This window comes from Rhinolophus sinicus, chromosome 12 (genome assembly GCF_057876585.1).
Source record: "Rhinolophus sinicus isolate RSI-liver-muscle chromosome 12, RSI-T2T, whole genome shotgun sequence".
NCBI lineage: Eukaryota > Metazoa > Chordata > Mammalia > Chiroptera > Rhinolophidae > Rhinolophus > Rhinolophus sinicus.
Genome location: NC_142512.1, coordinates 52,732,867 through 52,752,270, shown reverse-complemented (window position 1 = coordinate 52,752,270; position 19,404 = coordinate 52,732,867). Strand labels below are relative to the sequence as shown.

At 48.1% G+C, this 19,404-nt stretch overlaps 1 protein-coding gene across 3 annotated transcripts in view; it reads left to right on the top strand.

Annotated features, from left to right (window-relative positions):
• Window positions 1–6,322, top strand: part of GRB2 (growth factor receptor bound protein 2) — a 60,492-nt gene extending 54,170 nt beyond the window's left edge. For all 3 annotated transcript variants that reach the window (XM_019745571.3, XM_074319841.2, XM_074319842.2), the window contains 3 exons: window positions 173–295; window positions 3,263–3,431; window positions 4,206–6,322. In XM_019745571.3, the coding sequence (XP_019601130.1) occupies window positions 173–295; window positions 3,263–3,431; window positions 4,206–4,391 (478 nt within the window). In that variant the 3' untranslated portion in view covers window positions 4,392–6,322. The remainder of the gene's footprint in view (window positions 1–172; window positions 296–3,262; window positions 3,432–4,205) is intronic.
• The last annotated feature ends 13,082 nt before the right edge of the window (window positions 6,323–19,404 follow it).

The window sequence follows — 19,404 nt, the reverse complement described above, 5'->3', positions numbered from 1 at the left end:
TCTCTCAAGGGAGGACCTGACTGAACGGTGCGATTGGGCATGTTGGGACTGGAGGGTAAAGAGGGGGGCCCTAACCCTGGCAAGGAGTGTTCTGTTACTCACATTTCGGAGGCTGCATATCCCGTTTCTTTGTGGGGAAGCAGATGTTGACTGGCTTGCCTTCCTTCCTTAGGTGGTTTTTTGGCAAAATCCCCAGAGCCAAGGCAGAAGAAATGCTTAGCAAACAGCGGCATGATGGGGCTTTTCTTATCCGAGAGAGTGAGAGTGCTCCTGGGGATTTCTCCCTCTCTGTCAAGTAAGTATTTCCTGCTCTGGTTGCCTGGAATCCTGTCTCCAGCTGATCTGAATGGTGAAGCCATAGGCCAGGTATCTGGCCACACACACCAAAGGTTGCAAGCTGGTGGAGGTTTAGCCTAAACGGCATTTTACAGATCAGTTAAGTTTACATTGGAATCCTCGTTTCTGGCTGCTCTTAAAGGTCTTAAAGCACAGGGTTTAGATTCCCACGGGGAGGCAGGCCCTCTGGTTGCTGAGCCCGTTTCCCGAATCCCCACCACTCCACAGTGTGCCCCAGGGCGCATGCCCTCTGCCGGATTCCTCCAGCTCTCTGACCGCTGACTGGTGGCGGCCTTTGTGTGCCTTCACCACATAGGCAGCTCAAATCTGCCAACACCCTCCTGGGCCTCTCTAATTAACTTGAAAAGGTTACCACAGGGGTTTGGGGGTTTTTGCTCCCCACCCTCTTCACCCCCCTCCCCCGCAGTAAGTTTAAATGTAGAGGGGAGCCCTTGAGCAGAAACTGGGGGTAGGGGGGCGGGGAGTTTTACCACCCGGAGAGTCACAGAGAATATAAACTGGAACTTGGAGGATTCTAAGCAAATCTCTCCCCATCTGTGACATAAGGATGTTGAATCAAATTGTCATATGTGTTTTGACTCAATCCTTTTCTAGTTAATACTTTATCACAGAAACCCCTCCCCTAGGAATCTTACAACTCAGTTCATCATTTCTATGACAAAGAAGTGATTAGGTTAAAATTACTTTTTAAATGAAGGCTATAGTGTGGTCAGTTAGCTCAGTTGGTTATCTCGTGGTGCTGACACCACCAAGGTTTCCGGTTCGATCCCGCATGGGCCACTGTGCCCTCCTTAAAAAAAATGGGGAGGGGGAGATAAATAAACAAAGGCTATAAGACAGTTTATTTGCCATTTACAAGTGATGTAAAGATTTTTTTAGTTTCAAAAATCAACTGAATATCTTGTTTAATTTTAGGATCAAATTTGTAGTTAAAATGTAGGTTTTTGAAATGTAGATTTCAATTTAGAATTTTTGTGTGTTTTTTTCTCAGCAAAGACATGGGAGGTGGTTTCAGCTATTTGCAATACCTTACAGATACGTTTCCAGCATAGTTAGTTTTTAGTCCCAACATGAAAAAGTCAAACTGGATCTAAATATTAGTTTTTCTCTTCTAACAGTGGCTTCTTTTGACTGGACTGTAATTTTGAGAGCAATTTTAGTTTCACAGTAAAATCAAGTGGAAGGTACAGAGATTCCCCGTACACCCCCATACTCCCACATTGAAAGAGATAGATGGTGGCTTCTTGACGCGCTTGATTAAACACATGCAAATGAGGAACTAGTGGAGAGCCCCGAGGTGTGGAAGTAGCAGTGTGCTTCTTACTAACTTGTAGTTCGTCATCCGTTTTCCTTATGTTTTATACTGACCCCAGTGGAAGTCAGACTGTACAGGACGAGAAATGCAAGCATTGAGTCATTGGGTGACGGCCTCTGAGAGTTCACCTTGGCCACTTAGCGTTCTGTTGGGGACCTTGTCTGAGCACCACTGGTCATGGCACATGCTCACGTGGTGGCCGCTGGGATGCTCCCACACCACTCCCTTTTATCCGGTAAAAAGTGTAGAGTTCTTGTATTTATTGTTCTAGAAATAAAATTCCAAAGAGATGTCATTAACTATATCAACACAGACACCTTCACCAAGGAGGTTCAAGAATCCAGTCTGTAAGATGTGTCTCTAGTTTCAAGATGTTGTGAGTCTGTGATGGAAAACACTACGGTCCTTTCAGAAACCCTCTCACTGCGCTGGGAGTGGACTTCTGTGGGGCCAGTGTCATTTCAATATGTCCTCTTTCCTCATAAAGCTTTCTCCCCATCCACCTTTTTTTCTGTAATGAAATAACAGTACAGCAGGTTCTGGAATGACATCTTCTCATTATATAACATTGATGAGATGCCAGAGGAGTTTAACTCTTGCTTGTATCAGTTAGCCTATAGGAAACTGGTTCCTTTGTTAAGCCCTGTCACTTTGATTCGCAGAACGTATGGGCGACTTACCGGCTTCCTAGAAGCTGAGTGCTGCCACCTGCTGGGTTGTTTTTCAAGCAGTGTTTTCGTTTCTTTAGTTTTAAGACTGACTGGAGGAGAGACGTTCTTTCATTTAACAAATCCTAGTGTCTGCAGCGGCTGGGCACTGAGGACGCAGCACTGAGCAGGACAGGCAGAGCCTTCCCTGAGAGGAGGTCCTGGCCAGACAGCGCTGTGAGCGTGGGCTGCCCCACCAGTCTGGCTTGTGCTGTTTGTGAGGGCCAATGTCACCTGGAGCATGTACCTTTGACCAGGTGATGAGAAGCTTTTTCTGTGGGGGTGGGTGCCTGGGCCTCTTTTATTTATTATCTCAGCATGTTCTTTTGTTCTGAGACCTTTTCCCACGAGTAGAACTAAAATCCCTGAATGGAAAACATGACTTTAAACTGTTCCCAGGTACAGGAGAATTTTGAAAGTATGTCCAATCCCTCCCCTCATCACCTTATTTCTTATCCCACTTTTTGCAGTCTAAATGTCACATAAGATTTTAATTCTCTTTTTTTTCTTTTGCTTGGAAAGTTAATTCAGGCCCTGTTTCATTGGTACCATGTGGGGCACACCATGGGTTTGGACTTTTCTCTTTTTATTTTACAAATGTCTTCAGAATTCGACTGGTGGACAGGGTTTTCTGTCTGGCGAGGATTCCTCCGTTGTCACTGGTGGTCAGCAGTGCTAGTGGAGGGGCGTCGGGTGCTCGGTGACCGTCCTCCGTCTGCAGCCAGGGGCTTGTGCTGTGCTGGTCCCGGGCCCCTCTGGCTGGGAGACGTGTTGCCAGAACACACGTTCTCTCCAGACGCCTCCTCGATGGGCAGGTGGCCCGACCGCCAGGATGGCACCCTCTGACCTATGCACGCCTTCTGTGCCCCCCACCGCACCCCAGGTTTGGAAACGATGTGCAGCACTTCAAGGTGCTCCGAGACGGCGCCGGGAAGTACTTCCTGTGGGTGGTGAAGTTCAATTCCCTGAATGAGCTCGTGGATTATCACAGGTCTACGTCCGTCTCCAGAAACCAGCAGATCTTCCTCCGGGACATAGAGCAGGTGCCACAGGTAAGCCTCCTACGAGAGACGGGCCGTTCTTCGCAATAAACAATAGCTCCTCGGGCAAGCAGGTGCCTCGTCAAAGGGCTTCTCCTGGGGCTTGTACGCTCATGATTCAGTGTCACCCTTCATTCATGGTGCAGATTTGAAGTCTGAAATGGAATAGTTTTGCCTTTTCCACAGGCTGCTTCTCCAAGGAGGTTGTTTACCACCTGTATCTCTACGAAGGAAGGTCTCTAACACTCAAATATTCTTTCCCGGGAAGCAAATTGTGAGGAAAATCGTACTTGTGAGGGAGTGAGGTCTCCACTCGCTCCTGTATTCCTGCCCCTGAAATCCTGAGCCGCTCCTGGTGAGCACCCGCTTATGTTGTCCATGCTCTTAGCCTTTGACTCTAGAAAACCTTAAGGATTTTTGAAGTGATAAAGTGGTAGGAACAGAAGCATTGTCAAGTCCTGGGAGTCTACAAAACCTGGTGTCTGTTTCCAAAGTCCTTTCTTCTTAAAGCAGCATTTGCTGCTCTCTGCATAATAACCCGGCCCAGTGGGCCCCCTCCGTGAGATCCACCCTGATAACTTTTGCGCACTGTGAAAGATTGCACCACCCCCACGTAGAGTAAGCCTAGAACGTGTAAGAATATAGGGGTGGGGAGAACTGGCGGGGATTACTTCTGGAAGTGTGGCAAAGTTGGCACACATCTGTTACCCGCTGTGACCGGTCGCACTCCCAAGCGCCGGCCACAGTCAGAATGCAATGTGTGTTTTTCCTGCCCCTTCTCTGCAGCAACCGACGTACGTCCAAGCCCTCTTTGACTTTGATCCCCAGGAAGACGGAGAGCTGGGGTTCCGTCGGGGAGACTTTATCCACGTCATGGATAACTCAGACCCCAACTGGTGGAAAGGGGCTTGCCACGGGCAGACTGGCATGTTCCCCCGCAATTACGTCACCCCCGTGAACCGGAACGTCTAGGAACCAAGAGGAGATTATTTAAAGAAAATGAAAATTTTAAAACACGTACAAAAGAATTCAACCCACGAGCTACGTCTCACAGCAGCCTGTGAGGGAGCTCAGAACACCTGGCTGGGTCACCTCGTGATCCTTTCACTTTGGAACTTCGGGGGGTGGGAGGGGGAGTTGGATATAACAATGCCAAAACACCTATAAATTAAGAGAAAGAGTTTTTATTACAAATTTTCACCACTGCTCCTATTTCTCTTCCTTTGTCCTTTTTTTCCATCTCTCTCCTGTCCATCAGTGCATGACGTTTAATGCCAGATATAGTCCTAGCTGATGCCAATAATAAAAGAAAAGAAACCAAGTGGGCTGGTATTTTCTCTATGCAAAACGTCTGTTTTAGTCAGAATGACTGAACAGCTATTGCTGGGTTCTTCATATACACACACAACCCGGGGACAGGAAGCCCTTGTCTAGCTTCTGCCAGAGGAGGGGCGGGCGAGTCAGAATATGCCTTCCAGCCCCCAAGCCCCGGGATACTTGGTCAAAGTTGGAAACAGAGTGGGGGTGAAAGGATGGAGCGTTGCCCCTCATGACTTCCTGAGAAAGACTGAAAACCTGTGTCTCTCTTTTCCACATTGTTTTCCCTTCCGAATGGTATTACTGAGCATGTTGTTTTTTCATAGTGCCTTTTTCCTTATTTCAAGGGTTGCTTATGAGTGGTGTTTTCTATTTGTTTTGTTTTAAAATAAGTTAAAGACAGTCCAGAGCTTTTCAGCCGGTTTGTCTCCTACTCTGTGTAAATATTTTCCTTCGGGGGGAGGGGAGAACAGGGTAGAGAAGAGGAGACAAGTAGAAGTAGGGGGGTGTGGGGATTCTGCCTGTTCTAAGCCAGAAGTTGTTAAGGTTCAGCTTTAATATTCGTGAGCCCTCAGAATTTAAGAGCAGAAGCTGCGGTATCTGGAGTCGTGGCCTCGGATACAGTATGGCCAGCTGCCGGGGAAGGAGAGGTGACAGCTCTTCCCACCTCGCACTGGATCTGAACAGGGGGGTCAGCAGCCTTGACTTTGTCGTCTCAAGTGTTGTCTGCCCCCCTCCTTAACTCTAGAGACCGCCCCAGATGCAAACCCCTGGGACCAGCAAATTTCAAACACAGGAAAGGAATTTAAACTGTCACTCTCTTAACTGTATCAGGATATACTGTATTCCTGCACTGGGGTAGAAAGTGAGTCTTCATTTTTCTTGCTCTGAAAACCAGGGGTATCTGTTCATGCCTTTCACCTTTTTTGTTCCCACCTGACCTGCCCAGGTGAGCCTTGGGGCAGCATTCAAGAAGCAGCTGGGTGGTTTTCTTGTCTCCATTCACAGCAGGCTGTGTTTATAGCTGCTCCACTCCACCCCCAAAAAGGAAATGTCTCTGTGAAGCAGGGCAAGCTGGGAAGGAAGATTGGAATTATAGGAAGGCCAAGTCCACTGAGAGCTGTCTGTCCGTCTGCTGTCAGCTTCTTGTCCCTCGGAATGATGTGCCTGTGAACTCGCCACAACACACACGGGGCCGCAGAATGGGTGATGGCCTTGGGCTCTGGAGTGGTCGTCGGAGTCGGCCCTGGACACTGGTTCTGGAGCCGGGCTTGGCCCGGAGCACTCGGAGGCCCAGGAGTGGCTGCTCTTCTGGGTGGAGCATCAGCCTCTCCTGCTCCCTCTCTGGTAGCTTCTCCTTTTCTTGCTGATACAAGGAACCTGGCATCCTACACCCGGACCCTCTGGTTGTTTTATTTTGGAATTGGTGTATATCATGAAGCCTTGCTGAACTAAGTTTTGTGTGTATATATTTAAAAAAAAAAAATCAGTGTTTAAAAAGACCTATGTACTTAATCCTTTAACTGCGAATAGCATTTGGTAGGTAGTGATTAACTGTGAATAATAAACATACAGTGACTTCTTCACTCTGTATCTTTTCTCTTTTTCCCCACCCTCGTCTTACTTAAAAACCTAGGGCAGCCAGTTAGCTCAGTTGGTTAGAGCACAATGCTTGTAACACCAGGGTTGCCAGATCGATCCCCCGCATGGGCCACTGCGAGCTGCGCCCTCCACAAGTAGATTGAAATAACTGCTTGACTTGGAGCTAATTGGTCCTGGAAAAACACAAATAAATAAAAAGTTAAAACAACTAAAAACTAGGTCAGGTGTTAGGTCAGGGAGTCAGGACGCTTGTCTCCTTATTTCCGACTCACCCAGCTACTTGGGGGGTACATGGGTCTCACTGGGCCCTTGGAGAAGTGATGCCCTCACTTGGTTGTTAATCCGAATCCAGGGGGCCTGTCTACAGTGCAGATTCCCAGGCCCCACCCTCCAAGATTGTGGTTGGGGGTGCAACAGGCGTGCTTGGTATTTCCAGTGGAAACCATAGACCACATTTTGGAAACTCGCATCTAGACCCAGAGCTCTGAGGACAACGCATGGCTGGCTGGCTTGGTTCTTGTCCCCTCATCCCCTTTCTCTGACGTACCAAGTAGCTAAAACATACTTGTCTGCTCAGGAGGCTGCTTTCAGCGTGAGACTAAGCCTGTTTAACCACACACAGCACCAGCTACACAAAACCAAATAAGATTAGACAGTGAACAGAAAAGAAACGGAACCCAAGGAATTTCCACTTGATCTAATTCCTAAATAGAGCCCAGCATATGACCTCAGTTGTGGCTACTTAGCTTGGGCAGAGGAGTTTTCAGTTCTCCTTTGTCTGACCATGTATGAGAAGGAACTCCCAGCACTGTCCTGCGTGGGGGTGGGTTGCTGGTCGCACAGTCCATCTTGGCTAGCTACTCTAAAGATGAGCAGAAGTTTCCAAAATGGGGTCATTTAAGTGAAAACTGAAGGCAGTGACTGTCAGCCTCATTGAGGCTTTTTGTGCTGTTTAACTCAAGGCGTCAGAATGATGCATGGGACAATTGCTGCTTTTATGCAGTCTTGTTACAGGTTTGGTGATTGTATCCCCTCCGACCATGGATGTGTAATTCCTGGGAAGGCCTCTGGTTGGCAACACCTTTGGGAAGACAGCCGTGGAAAAGCTCGGCTGCATTTGGTGACTGAAAGCTATGGTGGGTGACTGGCCACGAGGCCTCGGCTTACCTCTCTGCAGAGGCCTTGTGGCCCCTGGAGCTTGGGTGCACCCTCCTGGCTCACACTTTGCGTCCTGGGAGTTTGTACCAGGCTCATTTTCAAACATGATTGTAAAGGGGACGGTGGGGACGGCTCCTATGAAGTGTTCCAGGGTTACCTCTGCAGGGCACGATTGCTGAGGGGATGCCGGGAAGAGGCGACGGGCACGAGGGATCCATTTTTCTTGGACTTGTCCCGTTGATCTACTTAAGGTAAGTGACCTTCAAGTCGGAGCATCTTGCTTCACCGGCGTGCCTGGATGCGTAGGAAAAATGAAAGGGGACTTGTGTTTGGGCACCTTGGAAATACTTCTAACTCCTAAGACACGATGTACATGCAGTGCAAATTCCACAGATGTGGGCCCTATTTACACTGACGAACAAGAAGAGGTGGTACACACATGTGGGTGTGTGTTCATTTGGGGGCTTCTTAAACGTGGGCCTGGGGGTTACAGGCCCCTCACTGCAGCCAGAGTCCTGAGGCAAACGAGCGAGGTTCTCACTAGCGGGCTGGCTGGCCTCAGCATCCTAAATTAGCACTAGGTATATCTTAGGTTAGTGTCACTGTTAGGAAAGGAAGTGCCATTGTGTGTGCCAACAGCACTGACACATATAGCAGGTTGTAGTGTTGGTGAACCCGCTGGTACTCAGAGCGGTCCAAACTCGGCTTTTAAAACTCATGGACTTAGTTTGAAAGGTGTACTGTGTCCCGTTGAAGAGGATAATACTGAGAGTCTTCTCAGGACTGGGTCCTGGTCCGTCCAGTAAGCAACACTGCTCTCGGGTCTCCAAGGGCAGTCTTATTTTTTAATACAGGCACACCTCGGAGATATTGCGGGTTCGGCTCCTGGCCACACAGGAAAGCGAGTGGTAATCTTTTTGCTGGGGGAGGGTCTTGCCTTCCAATTTATAAAAATGCAGCATCTGTGAAGCACAAAAACCAAATGCAATAAAACGAGGTCTGCCTGTATTCTGTCCCCTTGTCAGAATCAGGGTTTAGAAAGCAGTCATTGCCGCTGTCCTGAGTCTGAATAGTCACTTTAACAGGGCACCTGCCTGCCTCCAGAATCACTGGTGCGTCCGTCATGAGTGCTATGAGCTTATGGAAGTGCCCTCACGTCTGAAGCGTGAAGGACCGGCCCTGCTCTCGCTCCTCCCCTCATCCTGTCCTGTGCTAGGGAATCAGAGGGCAGGGAGCACCCCCCTTTCTATTTACCCCCTTTTAAGCGGGTTGATCACAGCTGGGAGCGGCATCTATGGTGAACTGTGTTCCTGGGGCACGAGGTGTACTGACTGGAGGCCCCTCTCCCTCTTCTACTAGAGACTTGGGGCGGGGGCAGCAATTACATCCTCCCCTAGACTTCAGCTGCCCCTTTCTGCTCTCTCATGCCGGCATCATTGCTTAGTCACCCTGAAACTGGCAAGTACCCCACTCCAGGCTTCTGCACATGGTACTGGCACGTTCTCCAGCTGTGGTCAGTGTGTCAATGTGCAAGCGGATGGACGAGATGATGCCACACAGTGATGGGGAAGCGGGCAGATGGGACTCAAACCAGGTCTTGGGGAGACTTTTGAATAGGATATGTAGAACCCAGCCCACGCGGCAGATAGTACCATGTTGGTGGAGGGAGGGGTGTGGTGGGAATGAACATGGCATCCGGAAACTGGCTAAAAGGGAGCCACGGCAGCCCCTGCAATGATGAGAGTCCGGTGGGGTTTGTGGGCCTTTGCGCCCAGGCTGAACAATGTCCACTCCCTGCTGACGCAGAGGGTTCCATAGGCCTGGTAGATGAGTGGCGCCATGAAAGGGGGGTTTTAGGAAGACCTGACGTGCACTGTTGCGCAGAACAAATCTGGAGCCTGGGAAGCCTGCAGAGGTGGTGCTACTTAGGGGATAAGGAGCAGCGGGAGAACCCAGCCCATTCTCTCTGCTCTGGCCAGCCACCTGGACTCTGCCAGCCTCCCGTGCTCCAGGGTGGCCCAGTCTTGGAATGTGAGTGACGTGTGCCCCTTCGGGGCTTGGCTGACCCGCGTGCCTCTCCACTTTCTTCCCCTGCTGCTGGCTGGATGCAGGGGAGCCACAGAGGTCTCTGTCAGCTTACCTGCTACACTTGACGTAGTGAGTCCTTTCTCTCACTGCTCCGCTGACTTGGGGCTCTTGGTTACAGCTCTCCCCCACCCTGACTATCTGGAGGCCACACTGGGGAACAGTGAGGAAGGAAGGAGCCTGAGAGGCCCAGCTGAAAATGTTAAGTTTCAGGGGAGGAAGTGGAATTGCTCATCATGATCTAAAATATAAGGAAACAGACACGAGACGAACAGTCCTCTAGCAGACTGGGCAAGCTCTTGGGGTCAAGCTCGCTCCACGGTCCTCGCTGCCCGGAAGCGTCGGTTCTGCCCATTCTCTCATTATTCTGACCTTTGTGTCCTTGTTCAGTCACTGGGCAGGTGTTTGTTGAGATCGTCACGTTGTTCATTCTGGCCTCTGCTCAAATACGAGCCCTCACTCGGAGAAGCCCTCCCGAAACGTGATTCGCAATCACCTGCCTCAGCACTTTCTGTTCCTGCGCTGTTTTTCTGAATAGCCCTCAGCGCTACCCCACGGGTTCTTACTGAGTACGTGGGTCCTGCCCATCTCCCCTACCAGACTGTACGCTCCTGGGGCAGGAACTGCTTCCTGTTGGCATCCCACGCCACTAGAAGAGCGCCTGAAACGTCCTGGGTGCTTATTCATTACCTGACGTAAGAACAGTAATGTTCCAGATGCTCCCCGAAGAAGGCCCATGGTGCCAGCATCCCCAACCTTGCCGTCTGCAGGGGAAGGCAGCCAAAGAATGACTCACTGGGAGGATGGGCATGATTAAGAGGAGGAGGGAAGTGTAGGAGTTTGGGGGACATTCAGCAGCGGCTCCCACCTATCTTGAGGTCAGGGAAGACCAGACAGTTTCACAGAACAGGATGGTCGCTCTAGAGAGCGGAAGGAATGGATTCCATGGAGGGAGGCCTTGGGCAGGAGCACTGCCAGTTCCAGAAAGAGCTGAGTGTGGACAGGAAAGGAGACCAGGACCCAAGGAAGAACTGGCACAGGGCGGTGCAGAGGCCAGATGAAACTGGACCATAGGAAGGAGCTGGAAGTGGGGAGCCCTAGAGATTTGGAGTTTGGGGTTTTTTTAAAGGATAGCTTTACTGAGATACAATTCACTTGTCATACAAATCACCCATTTCAAGCATAGCATTCAGTGGTGGTTGGTGTTTTTCGCAGAATTATGCAATCCGTTTTGGAACATTTTCATCACCCCAGAAAGAAACCAGTCACTTCCCATTTTCTTCCAACTCCTCCCAGCCCCTGGAAACCACTAATCTACTTTCTGTCTCGATGGATTTGTCTATTCTGGACACTTGATATAAATGGACTCATAGAGTACGTGGCCTTGTGCATCTGGCTTCCTTTGCTCAGCGTCATGTTTTCAGGGTCCAGGCATGTATGTGATGGCACGTGTCAGGACTTCACTCCTCGTTGTGGCTGAATACTAGTCCGGGATAATGACACACCGCATTTTGTTTATCCGTTCAAACAGTGATGGACATTTGGGTTGTGTCCACTCTGGCTCTTGTGAAGCCCACTGCTGTGAACATTCATGGGTAGTTTTGTGAGGACAGACGCTGGAGGATTTTAAGCAGAGGAATAGACACGTTCCCGTTTTGCTAGAACAGCGGGGAAAGGGAGCAATGTAAGAGACAGTTGCAGATATCCACGAGAAGCCGGTTGATTTGAGCCGTATTTAGGAGGACAGATGGAAAGACAGGTAAAGGAGGGATAGCGATGACCCTTAGGACCCCTGTTTGGGCAGTGGGGGACTTGGGGTTGCTGTTGATTGAAACAGGGAACCCTGGAGATGGGAGAGCACGGGGTGAGGAGAAAGATTGGACAGGTTGAATTTGAGGTGTCTGTGGACAGGCAACTAGGAGCAGCAGAATGTGTCACCTGTAGCTCAGGAGACAAATCTGAGCAGGGGACACAGGATCAAGGGTTGTGGGCGTGGAGGTGGCTCTGAAGCCATAGCCCTGGGTGAGACGTCACGCTCTTCACTCTCCATGAGGGAAGAGGGCAGAATGCAGGGCTGAGTCCTGAGGAAGGCCAGCCCCTGAGGAGGGGACAAAGGAAGGAGAGGGAGCAGCAAAGGAGATGCAGAAGAGGCTAGAGGCAAATCAGGGCCGCCTGGTGCTGGGGCAGCTGTGTGTCCAGGGACGCTGCTACAAGGTCACACTCCCTGTGGCCCTCCTCATCCAGGACCCTGTCCTCCACACTGTCTCTTGCCCCAGCCGGTCCAGATTGACCCCACACTGCCCTATCTCGCCTTCTCTCATCTGCTGAGAAACGCTGCCCAGCTTCCAGGTTGTTGAGAGGACAAAGTGCAGACAGACAGCTGACCCTCTGGAGTGGCGTGATGTAGGAGGAAGAGTTTGGGATTGGAGTCACGAGACCCAGGGCTTTATTTCAGGCTGTGTAACCTTGGGCAGGGCCCTGAACCTCTGCTCTCTTTTTCATTTGTTTAAAAAAAAAAAAAAGCCTATGTCACCAGGTTGGTGGAGGAGCCAACGAGATTCTATATGTAGGTGCTTTGTAAATTATTAAGTGTATTGGGACCGGGATCGATTGTGATCTTGGCATTCAAGGCCTTTTACAGTTTGAGCTTGCTCCAATTCTCCAACCCTCTGGCCCCCCAGTACCTGCTGGTGTTCCTAGCTTTAGCCTTTGTGATCTGAGGGCAAGGTTTTTCTTCCTCGCTGCTTGTGTGTTTATCCCCAACCTGATATGAGAACTGACTCTACACATCCACGTTCTCTGAGAAACCTTTCCTGACCAGTTCCCAGACTCAGAACCCCAAATGCCTGCCCCCTCCTCCATTTTACATGTCGCTGGTCTGTGTGCAACTGAGAGCTACTTGCTGTCCTGTGCTCCCTCACACCCCATCCCATCCCACCTCCCCCAAGCCCGGTGCCCTGCTTCAGTAGCTGTGGTTTATCCTATTTGTAGCCAGAAGCCGTAGCTCAGTGGTTAGGACCCCAGATGGGGGTGGCCTTGGATAGGTCGCCTCCTGTGCTTTGAGAGTCACCAGGTAGGTAACCTTAAACCTAAGTCTCAGGTCAACAAACGAAGACTGATTAAAAAAAGAAAAAAGCCACCTGATACGGAGGGTAAAATTACACTGGATATTGTGGGTTAATCAATGCTATCTCCCACACCTGGGTGTTCGTTCCGAGTCCAGCCCACACCTGGGCAGCCTTATGCACACCACTCATTGGGGACAAAGGAATTCATCTCTATTTTCATTCTTTGATATTTGAATCTTTGATCCATGTGAAGGCTATCCTGGTGATCAGTGTGGTGGGGTCCATCTCTTTTTTCCAGACACCTTCCCAGTTGTCCAGACAGTACTTGTTAAAAGGTCCGTTGGCAGCTCTCAGATTTGAGGGGATGTATTCTATCCACGGAGTTGCCATGTGGGGAGGTCCTATCTCTGGGCTTTCTGTTCTGTTGCTCTGTGTGCCCTGGGCCCGTGCTCAGGACACTGGACTGTTCCCGAGTCTTCACAGCAGGTTGAGCTACCAGAGCGGGCCACTCCCCTACTGCTCTCCCTTCTCCGGTTCTCTTGGCTCTTGCTTGTTTATGTTTTTAGTGTAAACTGTAGAATCAGCTTGTCTAGTTCCAGGGGGGAAAAAGCCCCGGGTGTTTTTATTTGGATCACGTTAAATTTATAAACTACGTTTGGAAGAACTGACATCTTTATGAGGCTGCGTCCTCCTACCCAAGGACACGCCTATCTTTCCAGTTTCAGGTCCTTTGGAAATGTTTCAGTTTTCCTCACAGAGGTGCACATTTCCTGTAATGTTTATTCCCAGATATTTTACCTGTTTTGTTGATATTTTTTAAAAGACTGTCTCTTCCATCAGATCATCGAACTGGTGATTGTTTGCATAGGGGAAGTTACTGATTTCTCACTACAAATTTTGATCTCACTTCCCTACTGAGCTATCCGACTGCTTGAAGTGGTTTGGCACTTGATCTTGTACAGACAAAACTGTATCTAAATCTCATGTTTAAACCCCACAACTAGGCAAGCTCCGAGAAGATTCTTCCACTGCTTCTAGATCTCTGTGCACTGGAGCCAGGCAGACAAAATTACTTTAATGAGCAAATGACTGTGGGCGAGGGAGGGAGGTGCTGTTTTCGATGAGATGCCTGATGATTCCTATAATGAAATCTGCTTAAATCTGTTCAAACAACTTATTTGGACAAAATTCAAAACATTTTGTTCTGAATAAAGTGTTTTGCAAACACTTTCTGACCATAAAGTTGCTCTTTCAAACGCTTTTACAGCCTGAGGAAAGTAACCCATGGGGAGAGGTTACTTTTCTCAGAACAAATGTCACATCTGTCAGGATGGCAAGTATAAAGAAAGAAAGAAAAAGGCAACAGCAGCAAGTGCTGGCGAGGAAGTGGAGAAATTGGAACCCTGGCACATAAATTGGAATATAAATTGATGCAGCCACTGTGGAAAACAGTATGGAGGTGTCCCTCAAAAAATTAAAAATAGAGCTACCAATGACCCAGCAATCCCACTTCTCGGTATTTATCCGAAATAATTGAAATCGGATAATATGAAGAGATATTAACATTCCTGTGTTTATTGCAGCACTATTCACAATAGCCAAGATATGGAAACAACCTAAATGTCCATCAACAGATGATTGGATAAAGAAGATGTGACACACACACATGCTTACACACACCATGGAACACTATTCAGCCTTAAGCATGAAGGAAATTCTGCAACATGGGACAACATGGATGAACCGTGAAGAAATAAGCCAGTCATAGAAGGACAAACATGGTATGGTTCCACTTACATGAGATATCTAGAGTAGTCAAACTCCTAGAACCAAAGAGTGGAAGGATGGTTGCCAGGGGCTGGGGGCAAGGGGGAGTGAGGAATTATGAATCAATGGGCATAGGTTTCAGTTGAGCAAGATGAATGAGTTCTAGAGATCTACTGTATCTCACTATACTTACAGTGAGCAGAATGTATTGTACACATGAAAATTTAAGAGTCTAGATCTCATGCTAAGTATTCTTACCACAATAAAAAAAAAATTTTCTATTTTTAACCTATTGGGGTGACAATTGTTAGTAAAATTACATAGATTTCAGGTGTACAATTCTGTATTACATCATCTATAAATCCCATTGTGTGTTCACCACCCAGAGTCAGTTCTCCAAAATTTTTTAAAGATAGAAAGAAACGTAGGCTAGAATGGTTGGTTCTGGAATCTCATGGAAGAGAGGAAAGTAGGAAATGCGCAAGTAAGGAGAAAAAATACTCTTTGCAAAGCTCCCCAAGGATTCTAATGCAGGAAGAGCCCTGCTCTAGCCCATCCTCCTCCTCTTATAGGACGGATTAGGGGACAGATACCCAGAGGCATTAACGTGGGTCTTCCCCACGCCCCGATAGCTTCACCTCTCCTGTGCACAGTCACCTTGTTTTCAGTGCTGGTGAACCCCAGACCAGTGAGAATGTTGTCTTCCTGCTCTCCATCTGGACCCCCCCCCCCCCAAGAGTTGAAAACAAGGGAGCAAATGCATATTAAAAAACATTAATAACTGTTTTTCCTTCAAACCCTTGCTTCCTTTCTTGGCCTGGAGAGCTGGTCTGAACACAAGAAAAAAATGGCTGAATTTCTCCCCTTCCACCCTCTACTCTTAGACTCTGAAAGGCAGCCAGATACGGCAGGAAAAGCTTTGAAACGTGTCTCAGTCAGCTCAGGCTGCTATAACAGAATACCATAGGTTGGGGAGTTCAATATCAAGCTGCCAGCAGATTTGGTTCTTGGTGAAGGCTCCCTTCCTGGCTTGAGATGACTGCCCCCTTGCTGTGTCCTCACAAGACAGATAGAAAGCGCTCTGGTTAGAAAGTCACTAATCCATCATGAGGACCCCACCCTCATGACCTCATCTAAACCTAGTTACCTCCCAAAGGACCCCCTTCTAATACCATGACATTGGGGGTCAGGCTTCAGTATATGAATTTGAGGGGGGCACAACTGGATGACAAAGTTTGTAGTCCTCACACCAGACCCTACTAGTTGTGTCACCTTGGACAAGTTACCCAACACTCTGAGCTTGTTTCCTCATCAGTATGACGGGGTACAATGTCTGTCTTCCAGGGTTTTGGGGGAAAGCGACTAATATATAAAAATATCAAGCACAATGCGGGAAGTATGGTACTTGATCAATGCGTATCTCTTTTCATCCATCTGTTGGTGGCAAAGAGGCTGGTTGTCCACCATTTTCTCCTCTCCTCTTTCTCTTCCTCTGTAATAATACTACCCAGAATAAAGACCATTAGTCTCAGCCACTCTCGCATTTAGGTGTGGCCACGTGACTAAGTTCTGGCCAATAGGATCCAAGCAAAAGTCTCATGGGGCTTGTAACTGCCCCAGAACGCTTTTCTCCTCCATCCTGTTGCTGGAATTCCAGCAGCTGGTTTGGGTCTGACAGTGAGGACCGCTCACTGGTAGCCTAGGTGAACTGGAAGGAGTCTGTACCCCTGGGAAGTTTGTGGAGACAGCTGCCAAACCAGCCCGGGACAGCCTACCCTGGACTTTGATGAATTGAAGCCACTATTATTGTGGGGCTGTCACTTTCCCGGCAGCTGAATCTAATCCCGATACCCCACCATTCATGCCAGTGTACCAAGTGGCCAATGCCCACACTCCCTGGCATCTCTTTCTCCAGAATTCAAGGAGCCTCAGAAGCAGATATATCCCCCACGCAAAGGTGAGCAAAGAGAGACATCCAAAGATGCCCCCACAGTCTTTGTTCAGCTCTCCTCCATGTGTAATTCTCCTCCATGCCCACGTTTCCCCGTCTATAAATACCTTCAGAGGAGTGGAGGCAGATGAGGGAAATCATTTCACTCTGAGCCAGAGAGGGGTACTGATTCTCCCACCCCTGCACTCTACAGGACCTACAAAGCATTTAACATGGGCCTGTGCCAGGTGCTGGGGACAGAGATAAATAAGAAACTTACCAAACCTGCAGGGAGCTGAAGACGTGTGGGTGTGGAGGATGCCCAGCAATGATCCATCCCAGGATGGGGCAGGACAAGGTGCAGAGAGGGGACCACAGACTTGAATGGGGTCAGGAAAGGCTTCAGAGAGACGCTGGGCGAAGAAGGGAACATTACATGTGCAAAAGCCCATGGTATCGAAAAAAACAAAAGAACAAGTATGACAAGGACATTGGAACCCTCATCCATTGCTGGTGCGAATGTCAAATTGCTGTGGAAACTAGTATGATGATGCCTCAAAAAGCTAAACATAGAATTACCATATAATCCAACAATTCCACTCCTACGCACATATCTAAAAAGAAAGAAAGAAAGAAAATAAGAATTCAAACAGATACTTGCATGCCACTGTTCGTTGCAGCATTATTCACAATAGCCAGAAGGGGGAAACAACCCGTGCCCATCAAGGGATGAATGCATAAACGAAAGGTGATGTATACGTGCAAAGGGAATATTATTCAGCCATATAAAAGAATGAAGTTCTGACACGTGCTACAACGTGGATGAACCTTGAGGACATTAGGCTAAGTGAAATAAACCGGACAGAAAAGGACAGATATTATATGGTTCCGCTTATGTGAAGGAAGTATTTAAAGTAGGTAAATCGATAGAAACAGAAAGTAGATTAGAGGTTACTAGGGGCTAGGAGGAAGAGAGAATAGGGAATCATTGCTTACTGGGAACAGAGTTTCTGTTTGGAGTAATGAAAAAGATTTAGACATAGTGGTGATGGTTGCACAACACTGTAAATGGAATTTATGCCACTGAATTGTACATTTAAAAAGTGTTAAAACGGCAGATTATGGATGTGTGTGTGTGTGTGTGTGTGTGTGTGTGTGTTTATTATGATTACACAGAGCACAGGGGCTCCTGCATGTTGAATTCTAGAAGGAGCAGACAAGACCAAGCCAGGATATTCTAGAGGGGTGGCTGCCACTGAGGCTGGAGGGCCAGAGTGCCGGGGTGCATAGGTTTTTCTGTCGTACTTTTCTCCTAAGCTCAGTACTATTTGGGATTCCATCACGGTTTCTATTTTACCACTTTATCGTCTTCCACTCCAAGCACCAGATGGCCTAATTGTGCTCTTAGAAGGGCTCGATGCATAGAGCAGGATGTAACACAGCAAAAGATGTGGGTGTTTTTTGAGACATCCATGTTGTGGCATGTCCCGGGAGTTCTTTCCTTCTTATCACTGAGGGCAGCCCGCTGTGTAGATGCACTGTCCTGCATCGTGCTCTGGGGGTGGACATCTAAGCTCTGTCCAGTTTGGGCTGCAATGAATATTCTTTTTAAAAAAAAACAAAAAACCTTTTATTTATTTATTTAAGTGTGTTTTTCCAGCACCCATCAGCTCCAAGTCAAGTTGTTGTTTCAATCTAGTCGTGGAGGGCGCAGCTCACAGTGGCCCATGTGGGGATTGAACCGGCAACCTTGTAGTTAAGAGCACCGCGCTCTAACCAGCTGAGCTACCCGGCCACCCCTGAACATTCTTATTCAAATCTTTTTGTAAGTCCGTTGTCATTTCTCTTGGATAAACACTTAGAAGTGGAATTGTTGGGTCATAGGTGTAGAGATGTTTAACTTCAGAAGGAACTGCCTGACCTCTTCCCACGTTTGAACCATTTTACACCCCCACCGGCACTATAGAGAGTTCCAGTTGCTCCAAGGCACTGCTGACATTGGGTGTTATCAGTCTTGGTCATTTTAGCCGTTCTGGTGAATGTGTGGTGGTAGCTCGTTGTGGTTTTAATTTGCCCTTCCTTCTGATGAATGATGTTCACTTGCTTACTGCCCACCTGTGTCTTCCTCTGTGGAATGTCTGTGTAATGGCAGAACTCTTGCCTGTACTGTTTATTAGGTTAACATCCAGATTTGAGGTTCCCAGAAGCAGGCATCCTTGAGGCTGGTGGGACCAGAAGTCTCGGGGGAAGAAGACGTCTGTGGTTGACATGGGGCACACCAATCCTTCCTTCATGACATTTCGTGGCAGGTGGAGGCTGCCTTCCCCCAGACACAGCAGAAAACACCTTCTCAGGTAAGCTCAGAAATGGGTGATGGGTGAGGTATTGTCACCCACAAAGGTGGCTGGTCCAGTCAGAGAAAACCAAATGCTGAAAACCAGAAAGCTGGAAGCCTGGAGACCCCTCCAGCAAACATGGAAGCCTTTCTCTTCAGGCTGACATTGCCACCGCCTATAACCCCTTGACATTTGACTCCGCTAAGAGCAGCAGAAGAAAGTTGAAATGCGTAAGAATTCAGCTCTTGAAAGTTACTGGACAGTAAATCCTCTTTCCTTTTTTTTTTTTTTTTCTTGTTTAATTTACTGGTGTTTCAGTCACTTGCTGAGTGAATCTGAAAGAAGGGAAAAGGAACTGGATAAGAAGTGCCTCTATGTTTGGCACCTGCAGTCTGACAGTACTTCCTCCAGCATCCTCCAACAGTTGTTGGTTTTTCATGATTTTCTCAAACTTTAGTCCCCAAAGTTTAAAAAATAAGGAAATAAGAATGATGGAAACTTAACATCCACACAAAAGCCTACACACAGATATCTATAGCAGCTTTAGTCATCATTGCGAAAATGTGGAAGCAACCAACGTGTCCTTCAGTAGGTGAACGGATAAACAAGCCGTGTGACCGACACGTCCGGACAGTGGACTATTACTCAGCACTAAAAAGAAATGTCAAGCCACGAAAATATATGGAGGAGCTTTAGATACATATTACACAGTAAAAGAAAGC